Genomic DNA, 19,727 nt, shown 5'->3' on the forward strand with positions numbered 1-19,727 from the left:
CCTCCCTCCTTCTCTCCCTCCCTTCCTCCTTCTCTCTCTCTCTGTCTAAAATTTAAGCAGTGAATGAATGCACTTAGAGTCACAGAAGTTACTGGAAGAGTTTCATGGTGCACGCTCTCCTTGCTTACCTCATACAGATGGACTTGTTCTTGGGTGACCGCAAAGATCAATAGCATGTTGTTTTGTACCAGTTTATCAATGAGTTGGCCAATAGTTGGATATTCCTAAAATCGAAACTGAGATTTAAAATACCGTAACAAAAGAAGGTAGAAATTTGAAAAAATGTTCCTTTCACAGCTCGAGAAAGTCGATATTCACAGGCTTGCTTTCCGCCATTCTAAGGAAACACACATTACTGCTGTCATTCACTTATCGCAGGAATGGTCCTGACACTTGTAAGTTCAGGCAAGTCCTAAGAGCAGATTGGCAGTATGCCACACCATGCCATCTTACTCCTAAGCAGGCCCCTTAGAATTTATTTCAAGACTTCTACTGAGCCACATTACCTTCCCAGAGTGCCACTCAGCAGCAGGTAGGAATGTAAGGCCGGAGGGCGGGTGGGTAGACTATGATGCATGTGACTGAGGTGGCTCTTGTAATTCTTACTGGAATTGGATTTGGTGACATGAAGGCTGAGGACAGGATGAAGTGCTGATAAATAACACACTCTAATCCCTATGACTGTCTGATCTGAGACAGCCCTCCGCCAGTTCTTGGGGTTAGTTTTACTACCTTTGCAATGTCATAAATTGGTGGTATAGAACCTACAATCTTTTTTATTTTTTTTAAACACAGCCTTACTGAAAACAATTTGTCCTTCTGGCATGGACACATTTATTCCCAAGCAATGTAAATAATTTTAAAAAAAGAAAAGACATTATTCATTCTCAAATTTATTGAGGAGTTTATTTCCCAAGTCTAGAAAAGATGAAACACACTTGCCTCTCCTATCATTCCAGTGGATAACGCACAACGAAGAAGCAAAGAGGAAGGAGGGGCCTGTGGCCAATTAAACTAGGATATGGGCATAAACTGTCATCTGTCAAATGGGGGGATCACTGATACAGAAGCCTTCTGTTCAAGGAGACAGGGCATCGTTACAATCTCAGGACTGCATGAGTCTTTTTGTCTGGGACTATCATTAGGTACAAGGTTCAGGTTGAGCAAAAGGGGTTTCTCTTTCTAAATTACCCAGGGGAACTTCCCGACTGTGACTCAGGCTGTGAATGCATTTTTTAAAATCTCATTTAGATTTTTTTTATTTTTCTAATGATTTGTTTTTCTTTATTTATGTCTGTATGAGAGTGTTGGATCCCATGGAGTTACAGTCAGTTGGTTGGAAACTGAACTCACATCTTAACTGCTGAGCCATCTCTCCAGCCCTGATGCTTTTTACTTCTACCTCATACAGCTCAGAACCCACTGAGCTGCCAGGAAACAAAGATAAGGACCCAGTGCAGGCTCCGAGGAGGAATGAGCCCATCGACACTACAGAAATGGGCATGGAGACATCCATGAACATAGGCAAAATGAGGAGTTACTGCTTTGGGATCTAGAGGAGGTCAAAGTGGGCTCCTTGGGATTTTCAGAGAAGGACATTTATAAGCACAGTAGTCTCATGCTCTATTAATAGTAACAGCCGTTGGACACAGAGACCCATTGAAGATCAGATGAGACCAGTTGGGGCAAAGACCTCTAAAAGTTTTACTTTGTTTAACAACGGTCAAGTTTTTCTTTTCTAAAAATGTTACCAGCATTTTTCAATCACAGAAAAAAAGCTACGCATTAATAAGCACCGACCAAGGAGTTCTTGATTAGCTGTTCCAAGCAGAGCACTGTGGGCGCGGCATGACCAAAGACATGACAATGCTCAAAAAGCCCTTGGTGGTACTGTGCTGACCTGGGCTGTGGTTGAGAATAGAGAGTTACCTGTACTGCTTGTTGTTGGCCTTGGGATCTCTGAGAAGCTAAGGAGGATCTGGGCTTACCTGTGCCATAGAGGGTTAAGACTCTTATCATATGCCTACCACCAACCTAGTGAGGTGAAAGAAAGCAATATCTACCTCCTAAAGGAGAAGCTAATATGCCACTTTTATCAAGCATGAGCCATTACATATGGCTTTATAGCTGCGGTCGCCATGTGAGTCTACTTGTGACTGGGAAAGCTGAAGGCACTGAAGGTTACTTACCAAGACAGTTGACATGGAGTATTCATTCCTGTTGTCCAAGTGACAGAGCCCATCATTGGGAATGACAATGCCTGCCAGCTTGCTGTCCATTCCAAAGTGAGAATCAGCATCACTCACAAAAACCAGGAGGTGGAGGGAGTCGTTGCGCCAGCCGATCTTTTCCTAGGGTGAGAGGGAAGCCACCGGTTATAAGGAAATGGGTGGGCCCAAACTGAGGATTGTAAAGTGTCTCCCTTTTGGATTCTGAGCAATGCCTGGGGAGTCTATTCTAGCCTTTCTCTCTGGGAAGAACATATAGTTTATTAGAGACATGAAATCCCCTAGTGTTTGCTTTTTCCTAGGCTTTCTCTCTCTCTCTCTCTCTCTCTCTCTCTCTCTCTCTCTCTCTCTCTCTCTCTCTCTCTCTCCCTTTTGCATCACAAAAAGTAGTTCCATACAAGCAGTGTTGGGTTTACTTCAAATTCTAGCATTGATCTTAGCTGTTCAGCTCTCACTTCCTGAGGAAAAAAAAATAAGTAAAAATAAGACGAGGTAGCGAGGAAGGTCAGAGTCATTGCAAATTCAAACTAAATGCAATGCAAATTGGTTACAACGGAAGTCTGTTTCATTAAAATGTCACCCAACATTTAGGCATGTATTTCTAACGATGTCACCTAAAAATTATAAATCTAACACAAGTACAAGAACTGCTGATTGAAATGGCCCCGGGGTCCTGCCCGCTGAGATGGCCGCAATCTGTGTTTTTAGCAGCAATCTCCCAGAACTAATATAAGTCCAGGAAGCATTTGAGCAAAACGTCATCCTGGCTGTCCTGGCATACCTATTCTTTTCCTTCCTCCTCTGACTCCTTGACCCTTCTGCCTCTTGGAGCTTCAGCCTTGTCTATCTCCTGGTATTTCCCATGAAGGACTAATGTCTAGATGGACAATCATTCTCGTTGGTGCTCCTCAAATAGTGAAGAGAGAACTGAGTCCTGGCAGTGCTATATGGGTACTGCGACCTATGATCCCGATTTTATGAGCTCAAAATAATAGATTCTTATCCTGAGCTGTATAATCAAACTCAGCCTCTAACAGCCAAGGTAGCTCATTGGTAGAGTTCCTATACTGTTTGCCTAGCACGTACAAGGCCCCACACCATTAAAAAAAGAGAGAGAGAGAGAGGGTGAAAAAAGCAAGGTATATAATTATGTGTTATACACTAATTTTAAATTTGTTTATTAATTGGTTTAATAATAAACCAATCAGATTAGTTAATTTACAAACAGCCAATCTAAAAATTGAGCCAATATTTTCTTATACTAGGACACTTTTATTTGATTATTCAACTATCAGACATATGAAATAACCCTCCACTTCAACATGATAACATCATTTAATAGACATTTTATCTTTTAAGTAAAGGAGCAAATGTAGAAATAGAGTATCCAAAGGAAAGACAATTAGCTAAGCTTTCCAGAGCAGATTTCCTAATAAAGGCAGAAACCTATGTTAATAGGATGGATCACTGCCCCCCGCCCTGCCCCCCACCCCGTACCTTACACACAGCAGCCTGCATGATTGCATCGAATCCACCTTCAGGTGTGTCAATATTAGCAGAAATCTTCTGTCTCCTCACAATTTCATTGAATCTCTCAGCATCATCAGTCAGTGACAAAATGTGCTTGAATCCAAACGTAGGCAGGCAGTGGTAGGGAATACTACTGCGAAGGGAATATAGAAAAAGAGATCTCAGATGTGACCTAGCAGAGTTGGTAGATCTGATAGTTTAGGAACGTTTCCTTCAGTGACTAACTTTCTAAAGGGCCTCGCTCTGTGACTTGGCTGCAAATCTCCCAGCGAAGGTTACTATCGTCTCTCTGTTGATTATTAACTAGCATCTATCTGAAGCTGCTGTGTATTGTCTTGCCTGGCTTGCACTGGATCAGACTGGGACGGCAGGAGACGCTCATTCCAGGGCACATAATCAGTTTTTACTATTGCCTATCAACCCAACCAAAATCTACCTGATAAGTTACATTTCCTTGATAACGACTGCTTTGTGTTGCTTTGTACTTGGGTATCTCGACTTCTTAACAAGCATGAGTCATCCTGTAGCAGGGAAGAGAGGAATGTGTCTCCCTCCTCTGCTCCCAACCATGTCTACCATGGGCCACAGCAAAGCTCTTGGTTCTTGTCTTAGGATTTCTATTGGTGTGGTAAAATAAAATGACCAAAAGCTACTTGGAAAGGGAAGGGTTGTGTTCATCTTATAGCTTGTAGACCATTACCCAGAGAATCAAGGCAGGAGCCTAAGGCAGAAGATGATGCAGAGGCCATAGAGAAGTACTGTTGACTCGCTTGATCCTCAGAACTTATTCAGCCGGCTTTCTTAAGTACCCAGAACTACCAGCCCAGGATTGGTACCCAACACAGTGAACTGGGTAAAGTGATTTCCCAGATCAATTATCAAGGAAAAACAATGCACCACAGAGCTTACGTATAGACCTATCTGGTGGAGGCATTTTCTCAGTTGAGAGTTTCTCTTCTAAAATGACTCTAGCTGTACCAAGTTGACATAACCCTAGGCAACAATATTTCCAACCCCACAGTGATAGACTTTCACGGCAGAGCAGCCCAGAACTAAACTGTCTTGGTAGGGTAAAACCTGCATCAAAGAAAGACTGCAAATGAGGGGAGCTAATAGAGGGTTCAGCCACATTCATGTCTGGAAGCCAATTTACTCGCTGCTCATTGAACTCTGGAAAAGTTATTCAACCCTTTTTAGCTTTGGGCTTTACTATGAAAGAAAAAAAATGGAGCCGGTGGTATAGACCCAGATTGTCTTTGGACTATGAGGGCTACAGGATTACTGGTAGACATGAAAGATGTAGTGCACTCCTTCAGATCATCTGTTGAAATCCTAAGTGCAGCCTTAGCATTGTGTGTGTGTGTGTGTGTGTGTGTGTGTGTGTGTGTGTGTGTGTGTGTCAAGCCTTCCAGATGCTGGCTATGCATTGCTAACCATTTGTATAGAAGAATAGAGAGAGCAAGGAGGAATTCCCGGAATCCATGCAGTGTGCTGCCTCAGAACAGCAGATTGACAACTGTGGCGCCCACACAGTTCCCTGGCCTCTGCTGTCCAGACCTAACAGTTGTCGGTCAGCACCAAGAACGGGTGCATCTACCAGAGCAGGCTTCTTTTACCACATCCACTCGAGGAGGTAGACCTTGGCCTTCATTATTTTTAGATTCTGTGTTTTTTAATTCACCAAATCACCAAGTGTGTGTGTGTGTGTGTGTGTGTGTGTGTGTGTGTGTGTGTTACTTTGATAAAGACAGGGTTTTACTAGCTTACTAAGCCCAGACATGTGTTGAACATGTCATCCTCCTGCCTCAGCCTCCTAGGAAGCTGAATAACTTGCCTATACCCAGTGTGTATGTCATTTTCTTATGCACGGATGTGAACAGAGAGAAGAAACAAAGGGTTCCCCTATGTGAATTCCCAGCTGAGTTCAAGCAAAGTGAGGTTCTGTTTCTCCTTCAGTCCAGGCACACCGAGCATAGACAAGCACGTGACCCATTGGTAGTCTGGTTAGTGCCATCTGGTTTGCTTTTCCTTTGTTTTTCCTGCTTTTTATTATGATTTCACTGTTTGACATGGTTCACATGTCTAATACTGTGTTCCCAGTAAAGCTGGATTACTAAGTGCAACAGGGTGTTATGTACTTTGTGTAGAAGTAAACTTTCTTCAGACGTTCCAGTTCAGTGGTAATGTATCAACAATATTGACTAAACCAGATGTCCTTAGACTGAGATACATGTAAAATAAATGTGCTTATCAGTATATTAACTGAAATAAAAACCTTCACAGGAACCTAATTCTTTGTGGAGTAATTTTCAGTATATTGCACACCAATAAGTTCCGTGAGTCATGAGAACCAAGAGGTCCACAGAAGTGAATAACAGGGTATCTTATAAAGACAAGAATGTTGATGTCTGTGAAGACAATCATCTTTTGGTTAGTAGACATGCATAGAAAGCATGTCAGAATCTGTTCCCAATTGTAAAAACAAGATCACTGTAGAAGGTTGGTGCTAACTGGCACAGCTCCAATATCTTGAGACATCAATCCCCAAATCAGAGGTCTGGTCACAGAAGGTCTCCCCCTCCTGATCTTTGTTTCACTTCCTCAACCAAAGCTGGTTTTTAGACACCCCCTGGCAGCCATGAGATTGGAAACATGGTGTACTGGCTGGTCTTGTGTCAATTTGACACAAGTTGGAGTTACTACAGAGAAAGGATCCTCAGTTGAGGAAATGCCTCCATGAGATCCAGCTGTAAGGCATTTTCTCAAGTGATAAATCAGAGAGGTCCCAGCCCATTGTGGGTGGTGCCATCCATGGGCTTCTATAAGAAAGAAAACTGAGCAAGACAGGGGGAGCAAGCCAGTAAGTAACATCCCTCCATGGCCTCTGCATCAGCTCCTGCTTCCTGACCTGCTTGAGTTCCAGTCCTGACTTCCTTTGGTGATGACCAGCAATGTGAAAGTGTAAGCTGAATAAACCCTTTCCTCCCCGACTTGCTTCTTGGTCATGATGCTTTGTGCAGGAAAGAAACACTGACTAAGACACGTGGCAAGTGTTGAATAGATGTGGCCCACACATGCTTTGGTACTGCTCTGCTCTGGACTCCCAAGACATTCAAAGTTTGACTAGTATTTCCGCTGTGTGGAGACACTGGAGTAAGTGTGAGTTTCCATTCGGGATGCTTATTTATAATGTTCAGAATTCAATTTCAATTCTCTTCTTTCATCATTGAGCACTAGGTTTCTTTGAGATGGAAGTGCTGACCATGCATGATATCTATCTGGTAGAGTTAGTTGTTCTGAGACTTAGGAGAGATTAAAAATGCTAAACAGCGCAGCAAGGTGAGCTATGCATAGACGGTGTCAGTCCCCACAGAAGTCACTTCCCACAGACTAGCATGCACCCAAGGACAGAAAATGGTTTTGATTAATGGTATTGCTAGAAGCAAGGCTTCTATGTAATATAAACATGGACATTCACTGAAATTGTGTGCTGTATACAAACATGGAAGGGAATAAGAACACATTTTAATGGCTGAGAGCTGTCTCATAATTGCTTTGATCATCATTTGTTGCTGAAAATTCATTCTAAAAATCTGGTGGCATCTTGCATATTTCTTAATTGTATCGCCAGGTTAGACTAAGTGACAATATCTGATATTAGTGAGAGTACTATGACCGGACATTGCATCTCTCAGACTGTGTTTCTGTCATTCAAGTGACATACGATTCTCTCTGTGGCTTCTCTGACTTGGTGCCATTACTCTGTGGCTCACCAACATTGTATAAATTAATGGCTTGTTTCTATATATTTTGAAGTAAAATATTATATAATAAAAAAACAATAAATCTTGGGTGCACCATGAAATGCTGCCTACTAGATATGACATGACCATTGTCATCATGAACACAGAGCAACTAAGGTTGCTTATACAAGACCTGTGTGCATGTGTGCACACACGCACGCACACACACACACAAGGATCATCGGGACAATTATGAACCACAATATAAAGATGTGCTACTTACATTTTGTTAATCTTGAAAATAAATATTGATAAAATAAGACTATATTTACAAATTCCCAAATTTACCTTTGCTGAATCCTCCTGGTACAGAAAATCCCTTTAAGCATTTTATAGCTGCCATCTGCTTTACTGTGTGAGGGTTCACTGCCAATAGGAGAGCAATTGTGGGGCTGGAGCCTCTGACATGCTAGAGCAGTTGCATCAAGCTCCACGCAGTGCCCTAATGGGTGTTTTAAGGAAGCACTGGGCGTAATAAAAGAGGAAATGCTAGTCTCACTTGATTGTCCTTGAGGAAATATTACAAATCATTAATTGTATTAGCTGTGCATCTCCAAATACATGTTTTTTCTTCAGCACATGGAGAATTTGCATAAAGCATCTCTGCTCCCATGAAATAAGAAAGGAAGGATGTGTATGACTGAGCTGAATTGGTCCTTTTTCCTAGAGCATCATCTTCACCTTAAGGAATGATTGACAGCTAAACTTGAATTAATCCAACTTGAATAGTTGGCAGACATGTTCTCAAGAATGAACAAAGGAAGACTGTCATTTCCAAGAACACAGATGCTGGCATTTGCTGCGAACAGCAACATTCAAGGTAACTAGAATATTTGAATTAAGAAATCACTCATTTGGTACTCCCAACATTTTCCAGACCTTCAAGACACATGTGATAAGGTGGGTGTGTGATACTAAGAAGCATGAGTCTTGATATCATGGATTCTGGAGGATCTAAGTAACTCAGTGAATTCACAGTTTACAAATGACCGAAGTATCACATTGCAAAATCACAACTGGTAAGGGTCACCCACAGTCAAAGGACTGAAGTGTAACACAGTAGGGGTGTTCATCGATACTGTTTCTGATTCTACACTGAAAGAGTCACCTGTCACCTAGTCTAATGTGAGTAGAGAAGCAGACACAGCCATTGGAAATAGCTATCAGGGGACGAATTCACTTCTGTGTGAGGCTTGGCTGTCTTCATGGAATTCTACCAAAAGCATTGCAATAGATTAAATGCCTAAGTCCATATAGCAATCCAGTTGCCTTCCATTAAACTAGCTGCTTTAGAAATTTGCAAATATGTAGACTACTATCACTCTATTTGAGAACAAACTTGCTAATTTTTGAGACATTATTGTTTATTAAAGCATGCTATAATAACATGCAGTATTTCTTATTATAAATATTAAATCAATAAATTGATGCTTATTTGTTTTATTATATTCTGATAAGGTTGCTGTTAAAAAGTATAACCCACATAAACTGAAGCGTTCTTAAAGGTATATCATCATCATCATCACCATCATTCCTATAAGCAGAATCTCTTTTTGTAGGTCAGATTAGCCTTATGTTTGGGGGTCCTCTTGGCTAAGCCAACTGAGGGCTGGAGCTAACAACATGTAATAGCACACATGGGGAAGGTATTAATTGCTTTTCATTGTTGTTGTATATGTGTATGTCTAGTCTTTCCTACCATAGGATCCAGAAACTGAGCTAGGTGTGTATGGCAAGTGTTTTGGCTGTTTATGGCCCAAGAGGTGTTAATTTTTAAGGGTATAAAGGAGTTCTTAGATTTGAAAGTTTGGAGACCACTAGGTGGAAAAAGAAACCCTAGAGATCAGGTAATGAACTGCTGAGAAAGAAATTTGATGCTTCTTCGGGACGGTTCTTGTTCTGAGCTCATTCAATCTCTTGGCTAACCTACAGTCAGCATGATCCCTACACATGGGGAAAGAGACAAATGCAGAGGCCATTAGTGCTACGAAACCTCTTCCAGGCTTTCCTCTTACTTTTCATCATTTCTCTACTTAATAACATTTTATTCTATACTTACAAGTGTTGTTTTGGTTAAGAAATATGGGTTTTCATCTTGTCTCTATATGTGGGATACTAGTTGGATAGAGGAATTTGGAGATACAATGGGAAAAAAAAAACCCCACAGTGTTGCAATGTTTTTCTTTTGTAAGAAGTATTTTCCAATTTGCAACTTAAATGAAAATGTTTTCCAGGAAGAAATAAAGAATCAGCTTTAGCCAAGATACAGAGATCCTTTCAGGAGACCAAATGTATACTCATCCCTCAGGGCTCTGGGGGCTGTACCCTGTACAGCAGGCACGCAGGTTTCCTCTGACATGCTCACTGGTTACAGGTGGCACCTGGTCTTTATTGAGAGCTTAGCAATGTTAGTGCTGTTCATGGTCTGACCCAGTCCTTACAACCACTCTGTAAGATCAGATTCATGACTCTCAATTTACTAAAAAGGGAAACTGATGATTTGAGAGGAGAAATGACCCAGCTAAGGCCATGTTAGGAAGGTCTTAATGAGCCAAGGCTTCATCCGGAGCTAATTCTGACAGCCTATGCTGTCACCCAGGGTGCCTGGCCACTAAAGAACTTCAGTCCTTCCTGGGATGGGTTCAGATGCCCCGCCCCGGAATGGTTCAGCACTTTGCATACTCCTTGAGACTCTGTAAAAATATTTTAAGTCAATAAATGACTGAAAAACTACCTGAACGAAAGCCAAGCATGTTTGTTCACACCAGTTATCTCAGTACTTAGTCTGAGGCAAGTTGGTTGTTGTAATTTTAAGGCCAGCCATGGTTCATGGCAAGTTCAAGGCCAGTCTTGGCTCTAGCATGAGACTCTGTCTCTAACAAAACAAAATAATATATACATAGAGCTAAATAGTCAATCCACTTTAATCTTTCTAGAAGCTTATTTAAGGAGTAGGCTTCTTTACAAGTTCAAGATGTTGCTCCCACCAATTTAGCTGAGTCATCCGACTTTGTTCATTTTAATTGTGTCTTTGGTAACATTCTATACTCATTGTTTCTCTATTGTATGAAAAGTTGCCACATATTATCTGACCTGAGACAGGAGGAATGGTACCCAAGGACTTGGTCCTGATGGAACTGCCCTCCAGTAGAATACACTGGAGCTTGTTGCAAGAGAATATGTGATATGCCAAATAATCATATGAAAACTTCAGGTAGGTATAGAGCTCTTCAATTTACCAATGCAAAGGCCAGAAACAGAAGGGATACTTTTTATACTATATGAGATAGTTTTTGTAACAAATTTATCTTTACAGATGGATCTAATAATTGATGGCAGCAGCCATATTTTATTAGTTATTGTTTGGCAGTTTTAAAGAATCTATTTGAGTCATTTTTACTCTTCCTAGACATATATATGTCTCATGTTCCGGAAAGTCCTACCTAGTGTCTTTCTATCCAACAACAGAATCCTGATTTTTTTTTTTTTTAGCCATGAATGTCCTTTTTAGCTACCTATGATTCTGTAAGCAAGTATAAAATTTAGGGTAAAATTTCTAGTCAAACTTAAATTAGGAAAATAAAATTCAGCATCCACTTACAATTAAAAGAAGAAATGTATCAAACCAGGGCTAGAAGGAGCCTTTCTTGCCTTATAAATGAAACTGAAAAGCTCACTAGCTTACAGTATACATCAGGTGAGACTGAAACTTTTCTTACAATCCCATTGACATGACAGGGTTTGTCCTCTCACACCACATCAGTTACACATTGTACTGGTGATCCTAGCCAACAGAATAAAGCAAGAAAAATGAAAAGGTGACTGGCTACTGCAGAAGAGAATATTGTTATTCCCAGATGATGTGGCTCCAAACGCAGGTTAGAATTAATGAGAAAAAAATGCATAAAGGTTTCAGGACAAAAATGAACATTCAAAATAAATTGCATTTTGGTTAATTACTATTGAAAACTGAGATTTTTAAAGACATCTCAAGGAATAGAGAATGTAAAGAGAGACAGAAGAAGGTAGAGTAGTTTGGGTTTTGTTTCTTGGTTTTGTTTTTTTACAATGAAAACAAGGAAATGGTTCTCAGAGACATTTAACAAGACTCAAAGAAGCAGAGATATGTGTCATGTGATATGACCTGAAGGTTCCTGGATTTAAGAGGTCTACTTTCCCCAGACTGGTCTATTGCTTTATTAAGGTCTCTTTCAGAATCTCAACAATTTTTTTTGGAGAAATTGATAAATTGATTCTAAAATCTCTGGAAATACAAAAGATCTAGAATAATCAAGTGAAGGACAAAGTTGGAGGGCTTGTTTACTGTCCTGATTTCTCCTTTTATAATGCTTCTGTAATCAAGGCTGAGGCATGTGCTGTTGTATGAGCCAGAGTCAGGGATGAATGAAAGAGAAGTGAGAGCCTGCTAGACACACATGAGGCCCACTGATTGTCACAAAGATGTCAAGCTAATTCAGCACAAAAAGTCTTGCTGAACAAAGAGCTCTGGAATAACTACTTCTTTATGGAAACAAAAGGTAAATCTCAATGTTTTTCATTGTCAATATACAAAAACTCATTTGGTTGTGATCAGGGGCCAAATGGAAGACCTTTAACCTTAAATTTTCTATAAGAAAATTTAGAAGAAATTTTTATCTCCTTAGACTAATAGGCCAAAATTTCTCAGAACAACGAAACAACAAAGTTGAACTACAAATAAAAATTATATACTGATCTTCAGCAAAATTTTGAAAAGAGACATCATCAGTATAATAAAATACAAGCTAGAAACTGGTAAAAAAATTTCTGAGAAATACATTGGACAAAGATCTTGTATCCAAAATACATAAAGAGGGGCAAGAGAGGTGGCTCAGCAGTCAAGAGCACTATTGCTCTTGCAGAGAACCCGGGTTCAGGTACCAGCACCCACACAGTGGCTCAGAACCATCTGCAGCTCCAGTTCCAGGGTTTCTGACACTGCCTTCTGGACTCTGAGGGCACTTAACATATGTGATACACAGACAGATAAAACACTCACATAAAATAACTTGTATAAAACAATATAAATAAGGCAATTAAACATTTTAACTAGTTAAAATATTTGAAAAGGTAGTTCCCCAAATAAGACATTAGCACTCAATTACCAGAACTCATCAAACCGCACTGTTGGCTGTGTGCTTTTCTTAGAGCATATGAAAACATTAGAACACACGAGAAGATGTTCTTTCATCAACAGACACAAATTAAAGCAACATCAAGATAGCATTGCAAACCTGTAACAGTGCCCAAAATGAAAAGGACTGTTTGTTTGGTGACAGTCTGGGATGTTGAATGCTACTTGTGGCAGCACCCGTTAATGACGCCCTGGGTGTGCGCACGCAGAACATTTGCCAACCATTTTTTAAAAACAGAAGGTGGCACCTCTACTTTGTTGTTTTTTGAAAAGGAAACTTTAAAAAGTATTGGGTAACTCAGCAAATCTATTCTGTCAATGCATCTCTGAGAAATAAAAAACACATCTTTGTAAAGACTTATATGCAAGTGGATATACCGATGCTGTTCGCAGTATCTAAAAAGCAGAAACAGCACAGCTGTCTGTTGATGGGATTATGAGTAAACACCAGCAGATCCATAAAGAACTGCAGGTAAAACAAAGCAGGACAGGCTGCTGATTTGCACAATAAAATCATAAAAAGATCCAAAAGTGTTTTTCTGAACAAAAGAAGCCAGACACAAAGAGTACACACCACACATGCTTACATGTATACGAGATCCAGGAATAGGCAAAAGCAATGTAAGCACTAGAAAGCAGGAAGTGGCTGCTTCAGAGGAAGCACTATTGACTGTACTGGGTCAGGAATCCTTCCGAGGGGATAGCAAGTGGTACAGTCAATTACCAAAACTCATCAAGCGGCATTGTGGCTGTGTGTTGTACATACACACATATATACATAAACGTGTGTGTGTGTGTGTGTGTGTGTGTAATCTTTTTTTATCTCTTTCCTTTCCTTTCTTTCTTACTTTCTGAACTAAAGACAGGATTAGTGGCCCAGCAGCCTTCTTACACCATGAGGATAAAACCTGATCACTAATGATGGCTGAGCAGACAGCAGGGAAGCCTTGAATTCCTGTGTGTGGATTTGCTAAGTTAACCTTGAACTGAGAAAAATAATTCTCCTCCTAAGCTCGTGTCTTGGTTACTTGCAAGCAAACACAATTCCTAAAAATTATAATCAGTAAGAATTTCCTTTCAGGTTATAATTGCTTTGGATTTGCTTTGGATTATGTTAGATTACAGTTGAGAACTAAACTAAATTTCTTTTATTTTTCCATGTATTGTTTTATTTACTTAGTTTGTTGTTAGTTCAGTTACTTAGTTAGTTAGTTAGTTTTTTGAGACAGAGTTTGTCTGTGTAACCCTGGCTGTCCTGGAACTTGATTTGTAGGCCAGGCTGGACTCCAACCCAAAGAGCTTCCAGCCTCTGCCTCCCGAGTGTTAAGATTAAAGATGTGCACCACCAACACCCAGCTTACGAGAACTGTATCAAACTTTTAAACTGACATAGCACCATTTGTTTCTTATGTAAGGCTCCCTTTGATATATCAAATATTAAATGTTAGCACACATTTGGGAAATTGAATGTATGTGTGGGGGGTGGAGATTGTAGTAAAAGAATAAGATTTTCGATCAAAATGGATCTTTTCAGAAATCTTTACTTAATAATGTGGCCTTGGGCAAATTGCTGATCTCAGAGCCCTGTCACTTCCTCTGAGTATAGGATGCATAGTAGGCCGGCTTTAGTCCACCATCATTGTAAGGATGGAATGAGATCACGGATATGGCGAGTCTGGCATAGAGGTTGACACAGAGCACAGGGTAGCTCTTTTCAGAAGAATATTAAATATTTTTATTTTGAATATGTCATTATCGGTACAGATAAACCATCACAAGGCAATCTGCCTGTGGTTGTTACCTGCATAATACATGCTTTTAGTGGCTGATTATGGCATATTATAGTAGAGGGACTGCCTCATTTCCTGTTGAGTTTAATTGCAGTAAAGGCTGCCTGCCGCCTGCGGTCATTCTCGAAAGCCACATTTCCCAAAGTGTGTCAGAAAAAAGGTGCAAAACTGTTATTTTGGTAGAAAGACTCAAAAAAATAATAATATAGGTTAGTGTCAAATAGCCCTAGGAAGTGGTGGTCGCCAGGAACTGAAGGTCTCTGAGAAACTGGTATTTATGTCCTAGGTAACAAACAAACAGTTAAAGACAAACTCTCCTTGCCCACAAACAGGAAACATAGTTGGCTCCATCCTGACCTGCAAACCTGGCAGATGGCGCAGGGTGTGCAGGCTAGACCATGATGTTATGATGGCCTCACCTAGGCCAGAAGCTACCTGGGCCACAGAGAATCACTGAGATCCACGCTATAGGCAGAAAGCCAGGGTGTTAAGGAGCTGCAAGCTGTCTGTGAGCTGCCGGCACAGCAGCCTAGGTGTGAGGTTCCATCTCTAGAAGGCAGTCCTCAGAGTTGCCAGCAAGTTCACTCGCTTACCTGCAAGGGTTGGAGATTTCCTCTGGTGTTGTTTTCATAAAAGGAGAAACGGGCTTTTCCACAAAAGAGCCAAAGCCCAGTCTAAAGTTGCTGGTTAATTTAGACATCTCTTTGGCCAGCCGGGAGCCAAGCTCTTTGATTGTGTTGAGGTCGTCATCCATGGAGGCCGAGAGGTCCATGAGGTAATAGAGATCTACTGGGTAATCTTCAGTCTGGCGGACCTGCACTTGCAGAGTCTGCTCACCCCCTGCAGTGTCCCAGGAGAAAGGCACACCCATAAACACAGAAGCTCTCTGTGACTAACCAATCCTGAGCTACCTGGCTACTTTATTTCAGGGTGACCTAATTAAGATGCATGCAGTCTCATGAACTGTGTGGTAACGTTTATCAGGAAACCCATCCATGCAAATCTCTCAGCAGTGAGTGTTGAAGGACTGAAGGAGTTGTGTGTTGGGCTATTTTATATCTCCTTGGGAGAAGTAGCCTCCGTTTAGATGGAAGATAAGCTGACTTTTTTTTTTTTTTTTTTTTTTTTTTTTTTTTTTTTTTTTTTTTTTTTTTTTTTTTGGTGTGTAGCTTTAGAAAAAGGTCAACCAAATAAAGGGGAAATTAAATCTATATTTCAGTCCTTGCAGAAATAGGCGGTAATGTGGTTGACATTTGAGTAATTCCAATGGTCACCATCAGAGAAGCTGTCCTCAGAGACACGTTAAGAATGCAATGAAGAGACGCGTTAGTAATTCCCCACGTCCTTCAGATTGGGAAATGAGAAAGCCAACAACCACTGATGTGTGATGGGTACCAGACAGCAAGGCACAAACATAGCAGCAGGAAATCATACCATACCTGGTCTCAACTTAAGAACCAAGCTTTGCGGAGCAATCTGAACAATGTCAGAGCTGTTTTTCTGTCGACCTACACTGAGAGGCTTATTTTGAAGTATTTCTACTTGGGAGACAGGGTTTTCGATGAAGGGTAATTGGCATCCTTTGGCTAAAAGACCCGCAGGGGTGTCGCATCTTTCACCAGCTCCGGACAGGTGGGTGAAATTCTAAAGGGGGGGATAACAATGAGAAAAAGACAAATCTGAGTATCTTTGTAAAAGTACAGACATTACATTTTTATGTGCTTTGTGAAATACTACATGCTAGGAACATCACATCCCCCACGTGACTGGTGGTGATTGGCCGATGGGGTTCTGTGATAGCTGAGTAACAGGAGAATTTAGCTAGCACTTTTTAAGAACAAACTTGAGTCTCTTTATTGTTATCATTATTATTATCATTATATTTGATCAAATTCATCTAACAGGTTTTTTTTCCCCCAAAGCCCATGTTGTAAAATTTCTTCGGTGATCTGAGTGGATCTTTTAAATGTCTGAGTTCCCAAAGTTGATATTTTCCTGAGAATTTGTTCCAGATGAATGGCGGGTTTCTGGACTCCTAGCCTAGGACTGTTGAAGCTTTGTATGTCTGTCACCAAACCCGAAGAGATGTTTCCTGTGGAGTCCTAAAGGACAGGCCACCCGACAGCTCCCTGTTTGGCTCTCTGCTGCCTATATTGGATGATGTGTCTTGCTCCATTACAGCATCCCTTCACTGAATTGACGTCTCAAGGACTTTAAGTTCCTGTCGTAAAGGATTCTAGCTCAAGGTCTTTTAGAGTCACTCCACCACCCCGGTTTAAAGACTAAAAGAGAAGATGGTTAGAAGGTGTGCATTCTGTCTGGGATTTCAGAAAGTCCCAGTCCTTCAGGTCTCTCCAGAGAGAAGGCAGGAGGTGTTGGGCTGGCTCAACAGAGTTGTGGCCACTCTGATCTTGCAGTACCCAGGGCAGGGAGATGGAGTCAAGACCCTTGGACTTTGGGGTGTGAGTGAGTGAGTGAGTGTGTGTGTGTGTGTGTGCGTGTGTGTGTGTGTGATGTGATGTGTGTGTGTGTGTGTGTGTGTGTGTGTGTGTGTGTGAGAGAGAGAAAGAAGCCCAGTTTGGTGCCTTATTGAGAACCAAATTAATGTCTTTTCTTGCCCCTTGGGATTCTAAGCCATTACTGCTATTTTCACCAACGAGGAAAGTTACACTTCTTCTGAAATTGATTTTCAAAAATACGATGTGTTACCTGCCAATCAGATCTATACAGGTTTACAGTTGTAACCTGGATCTGGCAAACTGCAGTTTCCCATGACGTAGCAAAGGCAAACAGTGGCTGCACAAGGTCTCAGAATGCTTCCTAACACAGTGCCATGGCTCTGCCCAGCCTTTGCCAAAAGAACAAAGTTGAGAAGGGTTGGGGCGGGACTGGAGAGATGGCTCAGCAGTTTAGAACACTGACTGCTCTTCCAGAGGTCCTGAGTCCAATTCCCAGCAACCACGTGGTGGCTCACAACTATCTGTAATGCGAGCTGATGCCCTCTTCTGGTGTGTTTGAAAACAGCTACAGTGTAGTCATAAATATAATAAATAAATATTTTCAAAAAGAATAAAGTTGGGCAGGAACAGTTTGTGTATATTCTCAGTTTTGCTCATCCTTTGCTCTAATGGCCACAGCTGAGGTGCTCACGACTGCTTTTATTATTGGAGAGGCCTCTAAAAAGATCTGGCCTTAACAAGTGATGATCACTTGAGCAGCTACACATAAAATCCTGAGTAACACCTTAGGAAACACTTATTTATGCCCAAAATGAATTTAATTATAAATTCCAGTGGGCTGGAGAGAGACATCGACAGCTAACAATGCTGATTGCTCTTCGAAAGGACCCAAGTTCAGTTCCTATCACTCATGTCAAGAAACTTGCAACTTCCTATAAGTCCCTCTTCTGGCCTCCATGGGTACACACACACACACACACACACAGAGTAAACATAGACTCTAGAGTGACACAATATATTTTGTCTCTGCCATGAAACTAAAACTGTCTTCTAGACAACATCCAAAGAGTATATGGGCTCTTTCCTTGTTTAATATTCTCAACCCCCCATTTGATATTTGACCTAAAACAAGAATAAATGCCTTGAATGCTATTTGTAGCCTAAGCAATGAAGGTGGGGGGTGGGGAGGGAATGGACTGTGTGTGTGTTGGGGGGGCTGGTGTATGCTTTCTGCATATGAGGCAACCCTCCGCAGATACATAATAAACAGGGAGTTTGAGCACTAATAGTTACAGCACAGTTCTGATATAGGCATCTAGATTCCTCCCCCTTTACATATTATTTGGCTCCTGCTGTTGGCATTTGGAAGCCTTTTTAACTGGTACTTAGATTCTTTCCAGTGGGTAGGACTTAACATCCAGAAAGCCCAGGGCTGCCTTCTCTCAGCGTGAATCCTGTACACTACACACTGCTCTCTGCATCACAAGCTTCACTTGGCCTGCCTTGTTATTTAACCCTCACAGTCTCCACGCTTCTTCACACAAGTTTCCCGCCGACCAGACAAGGACCACTTCTTTAGAGCAGTGGTTCTCAACTTTCCAAATGCTCTAACCCCTCGTGTTGTGGGGACCCCCTAACTATAAAATCATTTCTGTTGATACTGTATAACTGCAATTTTGAAACTGTTATGAGTAGTCATGTACAGCTATGTGCTTTTCGGTGATCTTGGGTGACCCCTTTGAGAGGGTCATTCAACCCAGACAGAGATTGTGACTTACAGGTTGAGAATCGCTGCTTCAGAACTTTGCTGTGCTCATTCTTTTCATGACTATGCAAAAGACGCCTGGATCATAATTTTCCCTTCTTGAAGTACCAACCAGAGACTTACAATGGATCCCAGGTCCCAGATGGAGCACAGCTACATTGTATCAACATGCAATGCCTGCTTCACTTTGGTCAGTATCTTCATGGCCACCAATTATCCAGACAGAATGTCACACCAGCCAACAGCTAGAAGGATTTTAGAGTAAGAGAATGCTGGCACCTCTTTAGTCTCAACACTGGCCAGGTAGAGGCACCCATATCTCTGTGAGTTCCAGGCCAGCCTAGTCTACATGGTGAGCCCTAGTACTGTGTAGTGAGACCCTGTCTCAAAAATCAAAATAAAAAAAAAATAAGGTAATAAAATTAAATAAGAGAACTATCTAGATTTAATAAAGGATGTTCAGTTTTTAAAGGACAATTTGACATCTGATTCTTCAGTAAGTTGTTTCCAAAGTATAGATGAATAAATACAACTTTGATCACTGACCCTCACGTTCCTTTCTTGATCTCTGTTACTCATTCAACCCCACAGAGAGAAGCACTTTCACCGATGTTAACGTTAACAGATATGGAAATGGGTTGGGAACAGGGTGATAGCCAGGGATTTACCTCCTGGGAGCACCAGGCGCAGTGAGGTCCTGTAAGCAGGCAGTCTGAGCAGGTTTCTGCACCACCCCAGGCACAGCCACCTAAGGGCAAAGCCAGCAACAGGCAAGGATTAAAGCATTCTCCTTCATCCTGTCTATGGAGCTAACCCTTCTTACTCCAGCGGAGCTAGATAAAAATTAATCCTCTGAAGGCTAGTAACTCACATCAAAGTTTATAGCTTATACCCATCATATTGGAAATATCTATATCACGTAACCAGTGTCTCAGACCACAACCGTGTCTAACTACTCAGTGCAGAATCATCGGATTTA

At 41.2% G+C, this 19,727-nt stretch overlaps 1 protein-coding gene across 4 annotated transcripts in view; it reads right to left on the reverse strand.

Moving 5' to 3' along the window:
- ITGB6 (integrin subunit beta 6) overlaps window positions 1-19,727 on the reverse strand; it is a 120,840-nt gene that overhangs the window by 54,908 nt on the left and 46,205 nt on the right. For 3 of the 4 annotated variants that reach the window (XM_080927148.1, XM_080927149.1, XM_080927151.1), the window contains 6 exons: window positions 19,417-19,496; window positions 15,964-16,168; window positions 15,118-15,364; window positions 3,726-3,891; window positions 2,190-2,351; window positions 129-224 (listed from right to left, as the gene is read on the reverse strand). In XM_080927148.1, coding sequence (XP_080783274.1) covers window positions 129-224; window positions 2,190-2,351; window positions 3,726-3,891; window positions 15,118-15,364; window positions 15,964-16,168; window positions 19,417-19,496 — 956 coding nt within the window. The remainder of the gene's footprint in view (window positions 1-128; window positions 225-2,189; window positions 2,352-3,725; window positions 3,892-15,117; window positions 15,365-15,963; window positions 16,169-19,416; window positions 19,497-19,727) is intronic. The other variant, XM_080927150.1, reaches the window with a different exon arrangement.

Source organism: Micromys minutus (assembly GCF_963924665.1).
Source record: "Micromys minutus genome assembly, chromosome: 13".
Taxonomy (NCBI): Eukaryota; Metazoa; Chordata; class Mammalia; order Rodentia; family Muridae; genus Micromys; species Micromys minutus.